General features: G+C 33.7%; 2 protein-coding genes across 3 annotated transcripts in view; one reads left to right on the forward strand and one right to left on the reverse strand.

Annotated features, from left to right (window-relative positions):
- LOC113805547 (endochitinase-like) overlaps window positions 1-7,500 on the forward strand; it is a 189,108-nt gene that overhangs the window by 127,831 nt on the left and 53,777 nt on the right. The gene's annotated exons all lie outside the window — the stretch shown is intronic.
- Window positions 4,015-7,500, reverse strand: part of LOC113805530 (protein SpAN) — a 17,759-nt gene continuing 14,273 nt past the window's right edge. For both annotated transcript variants that reach the window (XM_027356532.2, XM_070123153.1), the window contains 4 exons: window positions 7,475-7,500; window positions 6,587-6,725; window positions 5,900-5,989; window positions 4,015-4,658 (listed from right to left, as the gene is read on the reverse strand). The exon at window positions 7,475-7,500 is cut by the window's right edge and continues 69 nt beyond it. In XM_027356532.2, coding sequence (XP_027212333.2) covers window positions 4,419-4,658; window positions 5,900-5,989; window positions 6,587-6,725; window positions 7,475-7,500 — 495 coding nt within the window. In that variant the 3' untranslated portion in view covers window positions 4,015-4,418. The remainder of the gene's footprint in view (window positions 4,659-5,899; window positions 5,990-6,586; window positions 6,726-7,474) is intronic.

A 7,500-nucleotide genomic window follows, 5' to 3' on the forward strand; every position in this document is an offset into this window, starting at 1 on the left:
ATTAATGCATCGTCGCTACTGTATCGCGAGTTAGTGAGGATGAATTTCCTCAACAGACCGTCTTCCGTTTTCTTTCAGCATTGAGCGGAGTAACTAATATAATTGTTTTGATGGAAAATCTATGGATATTACCCCACCCCCTTGCTAGATTTTCTATATGCGCCACGATGTGTATATATACATATATATATATATATATATATATATATATATATATAGATAGATAGATAGATAGATAGATAGATAGATAGATAGATAGATAGATAGATAGATAGATAGATAGATAGATAGATAGATAAATAGATAGATAGATAGATAGATATCCATAAAGGCGTAGTTGAATTGGCAAAGAGCACCATCGTAATAGACCGTCAAATGCCTTTCTCTTGAATAACACAGCGCATAGTATTTCTCATTTGAACAACATGAACCAAGGTCTATAAAAGTACTTATATAGATCTTGACATGAACAAGGAATTATTCCCTCTTTTCGCCGTAGTTCCGTGTTTCCTGGAGTATATATATATATATATATATATATATATATATATATATATATATATATATATATATATATATTAAAGGAAGATGAACGTAGATCGATTTACTGATTCAAAAATAATTACGTTAGTCTGACAGGGCGTCGACGCGAGTGTGGATCGTCAGTTTCAAATTAGCCATTTTTTGTTTGTTTGTTTCTGGTAATAAAAACGAATTTGTGATCATTAACTCTAAATGTTTTATAGAAAATCTCTATTATAATTTAAAGATACCTAGACGTATTGATAATTTCAGACAATAGTTACAATAGTGAATTACAGACAATAGTTTTTAATGTACCGTGAAAGTCCGGAGATGCCTGAGGAAAACAAAGGTCTGGTTCAGATTATCGCTGGCTTTCCTCAGCCCCAGATTTCGTAAATATATGTATATATATATATATATATATATATATATATATATATATATATATATATATATATATATATATATATATATGATTATGTCTGACATTAAAACGACTAAAATATAAATAATACGAGATCCTGGACAATGAAATACTGACAAAAACAAAGACAGTGATGATAACATTATATTAGCATCAACGAAAATATGAATCGCATATATGAACCAGATATTATTAATCTATTTCTCAATTTTTTCGGCGCTGTGGTATCGCCACCAACTGAACAGGTCCCACATAGCAGCCTCGATACTTAGCAACATACCCTTTTCTGGAAACGTTAGCAGGTGTTCAGTACTTGGTTTCATATTTGGCAATTCGTTAATGTTCTCGAGGTCAAAGTTGTTTAGGTTGAGGCACTACAAGACTGTTGCTATGCAGAGAAAAGCAACATTTCACTCGACTCGAGATGGAATATATTGTCAAAGATATTTACTTCATACTTATTTTTTATATATTATTATGATTTTTCATGGAATATCTTCTATTTGGATTATTATAATTGTTATGGATATGCAAAGTCTCATCAGTTTTTGTTTCTGAATAGTTACACATTTTCTTTAGAATGTCTGTTTAGTCGTTACAGATTCATAACACAAATGAGAGAAAGTGTAGATGTTGATTTAATACACTATTTAGAAATACATTACATGTAGTAGGAATATTTGATGTCAGGAAATTTATCAATCCCCTTTAAAGCAATATGAGTATATGAAGAATGATATTAAGAAGAAGAAGAGGAGGAGGAGGAGAAAGAAGATGAAAAAAACGAAGGAGGAGGAGAAGAAAACGAAGGAGGAGGAGAAGAAGAAGAGGAAGAAAACGAATAATAATAATAAGAAGAAAAAGGAGAACACAACTTTTTCAGATATATATGTCCGCAAACGAATTTTCAGATCATCCTCATAGTAACCACTGACTCTGTGTTGCATGTATACACTGACTCTCACTGTATACATGTGTGTTTCAGAGCCTGTATTACAACTGAGAAAAGCGTTTTTTTTCTCAGGAGTTTGAAAAAGAAATAATAAAACTTAACACAGAGTCCTCAATTAAATGTTCTCTTTTATTCTTTTTTACATCTTGGGATACTAAAGCCAATGTTGGGCTACCAAATGTAGATAGGATGGTATATGGAAATTTCTGACTTATGTACCCCTGATATATATGTACATACATACATATATACATGTATATATATATATATATATATATATATATATATATATATATATATATATATATATATATATATATATATATATATATATTCATTCACACACACACGTACACACACACACACACACACACACGCACACACACACACACACACACACACACAGGCACACAGACACACGCACACACACACACACACAGGGCAGCTCATACACACGCGCACACACACACACACACACACACACACACACACACATATATATAAATATATATATATATATATATATATATATATATATATATATATATATATATATATATATATATATATATATGTATATACATATATGCATATACATACATATATATATATATATATATATTTATATATATATATATATATATATATATATATATATATATATATATATATATATATATATATATATATATATGTGTGTGTGTGTGTGTGTGTGTGTGTGTGTGTGTGTGTGTGTGTGTGTGTATGTATGTATATACACACACACTATGTGTGTGTGTGTGCAATTCAGTATTTATATCAGCAAAGAAAACAATTTTACAATGTTTATACTGAAAGGACTATACACTGAAAAATCGTTTTGTTAGATAGCCGTAGTTTGATTAACCAGGATTATTATATTAATCAGGATTATAATAATCCACTTCTGTGGATTATTATTTATTATTATTATTTTTTTTATTTATTATTTTTTTTAATATCTATTAATGGAGCAAAATTTCACATTTTTTTTTCTCAACATTTATTTTTATGACATTGTCTCTTCTTTTCCTAGTTGTGTGTGTGTGTGCGTATGTGTGTGTGTGATTATTATATATCAATTATTACCCTAATTTATATCAGAAGGAATTCAGTATGTCTGCAGTCGCATGAAATATATTACGAAAGAAATATTTATGTAATATACTTTTCAAAGATCTAATTTTTTTGTTATTCTGATAATAGATTAATAATGTTTCTATAACCATTGTCTATTTTACACACCCTAAATAGAGGATTGAATTGAATCCATCCCACGAGTCTTTAAAACTGTTAGGTTACACTACCCAAAAAAATTAGAATAATTATAACTTATAAAAAGTTCTGAATATGACTTAAACAATTATCTAGTGCTACAAAGCTCGGGGTTTTGATGTTTGATAAATCCCTGAAGATGAACAGCTTGAACATTAACTACATTACAGCTGACAAGTAGGCTGAAAATAAAGTGAACTTGTAACCAACTGTCAATCAGAAATAACGCCCTGGCTATTTTTGCTATGAATATTTAACGATATTTAACCTTCTATTAGATATGGTCAATTTTGTACGAAAAACAGTTATTTCTTGATGGAATGAAACAGATGATGTTTGATAACGAAAGTTAATAAAATAAATAAAATATTTGGAATTGCAAAGTCCTATTTATAAAATGGATAAAAGGTTGATTCTTATATTAAATTGGTAACCTATAAACCGAACATGATGAACTATTATCACACCGAATAGTGCGTAGATATGTTCCTTCGTCGTGATTATCATTATTATTATCATTATTGCAGTTATAATAATTAATATGCTAATTATTATTGTTATTTTCATCATTATAACTATTTTTATAATGATAATGATAATGATCCTTTAAATGATAATGATAATGATTCTTTAAATGATAATGATAATGATTCTTTAAATGATAATGATAATGATTCTTTAAATGATAATGATGATAGTGATAATAGCAATAATAGCAATAATAATAATAGCAATAACGATAATAATGATTATTATAATAATTATAAGACAAATTTGATATTTTTAGTGACCAAGGTCAAAGAAAATAAAATTGCTCGATCTAAAGTTTATTTTGGGCTTGGATTTCCAAACTGTTCCTCTAGATTTTTTTTTTCTTTTTCTTTTTTTGTAATGATAGCAGCTGCACCATATTCCCAAATAATGATTCCAATATATAGGTGGATAAAAGGCTGGAAAGGAAAATGGGTCATAGAAAATGGGAAATAAAGAGGAGGCACTGAATAGGAAAGAAAATAAGGAATAAACAATTCACATACACGCATATAAATAAATAGATGAATGAATCAAACAATCACAGAAATAAATATAATAAATCAATAAATAAAATGGATGTTAAGGTCCGGGTTATGGCAACTCAGAAACTCATTCTCTCCCATTTCTTCTAATCCTCCTTTATCTTCCCATTCCTTCGATCCTCTTTTGTTTTTCCCTCTCTTACGATGCTCATTTGTTATCGACTTCGCTGTACTCGATCCTGAACCCCTTCGATCCATATTTTCCCGCGAAGAGGATCCTGATGAGGTTAGAATCCGATACGATCTGCCTCGGAGCCCAACGGTGCGGCAGGTAGATCACGCTGCCACGGCGGTAATAGAGCTCTGTCGTGGGATTCACTGCCAGGAAGTTGGAGTATCGGATCCTAAGATGCGTCACGTCGATCTGAACCTTTTTCCCCTCCGAAGCCTGGGCGAAGAGGACGGAAGGTTAGTATTGGAACGCTTATAGACGGTTGGAAAGCGTGGTGAAGTGGGGTTGAGTCACTGATGATCAAGAAAATGATAGGATTGGATGGAGTTAATGGGGATTGGACACTTTGTTATCGAGAAAGTGGTAAAATAGGGGGTTAAATGGTATTGTGCACTCAGTTATCAAGAAAATGATAGGATTATAATAAGTTCATTGGTATTGAGCAATTATTGATTAAGAAAGGGACAGGATAATATGCATTTAAATGGGACTGAACACTTAGTGATCAAGTGATAGGATTATAGAGAAAGTTAAGTGGAATTGAACACTTAGTGACCCAGAAAATTGTAATTATTATTAGATGTTAAAGGTGATTTAGCAGTTGATGTTCAAGACATCGTAAGGATTATAATGTGATGTTAAATGGAAATAAACATGCCTCTGAGACTGAACTTATCAACTAGTGTTTAAGATTTTTAAAGAAATGATAAGATTCTTTCGTTGAGAATGAACATCATGTCTTTCTGTCTTTCTTTCTTTCTTTCTTCGATTCTTTTAGATGTGTTACCTGTACTGAACAATTTATGAAGATTATTAAGTTATCAAAACGTATTTACTGTATTGCACATTTAGCGACTAAGATCAACAAATCCGTGTTTTGTCATAGGAGTGTTAATCAGTATAATCTTTATATACCAGCTTAAGCAGGCAACATGTAAAGGAAATTAAAGGTGATGATAGAATAAACCAGTTGCTTCAAGAAAGGTAAAAGGAATAATTTAATTTATCAAAGAGAAAGATAGACACACACACACACACACACACACACACACACACACACACACACACACACACACACACACACACATATATATATATATATATATATATATATATATATATATATATATATATATATAAGAGAGAGAGAGAGCGAGAGAGAGAGCAAAAAAAATACGGGAGGAAAAAACAGAGAGAGAGAGAGAGAGAGAGAGAGAGAGAGAGAGAGAGAGAGAGAGAGAGAGAGAGAGAGAGAGAGAGAGAGAGAGAGAGAGAGAGGGAGGGAGAGAAGAGAGAAAGAGATAGAGAGAGACAGGCAGACGGGAGGAAAAAACAGAGAGAGAAAGAGAGAGGAAAACAGACAGACAGACAGACAAAAAAATACGGGAGGAAAAGACAGACAGCCAGAGAGAGAGAGAGAGAGACAGATAGACAGACAGACGCCCAGAGATACGTACAGTGATGTGCCATTCGCAGTAAGTTCCTCTCGGATGTGGGTTGGGGAACATAGGGGACGTGATAACGCCTCCGCCAGTCGCCGAAAGTTTCTGAAATTGGAAAATCAAGTTGTTAAGAAAGTTTCTGAAATTGGAAAGTCAAGCTGTTTAGAAAGATTCTGAAGAGAGAAAATCGAGCTTTTTATCTGTTTAGAAAGTTTATTTATTTATTTATTTATTATCATTAATATTATTATTATTATTATTATTATTATTATTATTATTATTATTATTATTATTATTATATTTTTTTGGTCGAAGTTCTGGAATTAGGATATTTAGAAACCTTCTCAATTGGGAAAATCATCCTATTTAGAACGTTCTTCAGGGGAAAATTACGCCCATTTAAAAAAGTTTCTTCAGTGGAAAAGTTAACCAACTGTTTATATATATATATATATATATATATATATATATATATATATATATATATATATATATATATATGTACAATAAATATTAGGTATAACATCTCAAAATAAGAATATTATATAAAACAGGATAAAGATCAAACCACATTAATAAATAAACAAATAAATAAATAAATAATTGAAATACAAATAAATGCAACTAAAATCCCCCCCCCCCACACACACAGACCAACCCCATCCCAAAATTCCCTCCCCCACTGACCAACCCCATCCCTACCTCGTGACAACCCGTATCGCTCTTGACGCGGAGCCTGAGATTGAAGCCTCGCCACCGGTATCTCTCGTTGGACGTGAATGTGGCCAGGAACTGCGCGCTCGGGATCAGTATCGTGCCCGGGCTGAAGCGGAAGACCATTCTAATGGAGAGAGAGAGAAAGAGGGAAGGTTGTGTTACTTCGAGGATTGGACAGTCAGGCGTGTGCGTTTGAGGATGTGTTGATGGAGGGGGGGATGTGTGTTTGTGTTTGTGTGTGTGAGGATGGGGGTAGGTGTGCGTGTGCGTTTGAGGGTGTGTTGATGGAGGGGGGGGGGGGATGTTTGTGTGTATGTGTGAGGATGGGGGTAGGGGTGCGTAAGTGTTTGAGGATGTGTTGACGGAGGGGGGGATGTGTGTGTGTTTGTGTGTGTGAGGATGGGGGTAGGGGTGCGTAAGTGTTTGAGGATGTGTTGACGGAGGGGGGGATGTGTGTGTGTTTGTGTGTGTGAGGATGGGGGCAGGGGTGCGTGTGCGTTTGAGGATGTGTTGATGGAGGGGGGGGGGGGTATGTGTGTGTTTGTGTGTGTGAGGATGGGGGTAGGGGTGCGTGTGCGTTTGAGGATGTATTGATGGAGGGGGGATGTGTTTGTGTGTGTGTGAGGATGGGGGTTGGGGTTGGGGGGGTGGGGGTGTTTGTTTATGTGGGTGTGTGTTGTGTTTGTTTGTGTGTGGGTTTGTTTGTTTGTGTGTGTGTGTGTGTGCGTGTTGTGTGTTTGTGTTTGTGTGTGTGTGCTTGTGTGCGTGTTGTGTTTGTATGAGTTTGTGTATGTGTGTGTGTGTGTTTGTTTGTCGCGCGCGTGTGTGTGTGTGTGCAACTAAAGGTTTTAAGATCCAAGTCTCTGAGATTACCTTCGTGGTGGTGTGTATGGGTTCTC

This window comes from Penaeus vannamei, chromosome 6 (genome assembly GCF_042767895.1).
Source record: "Penaeus vannamei isolate JL-2024 chromosome 6, ASM4276789v1, whole genome shotgun sequence".
Classification (NCBI taxonomy): Eukaryota; Metazoa; Arthropoda; class Malacostraca; order Decapoda; family Penaeidae; genus Penaeus; species Penaeus vannamei.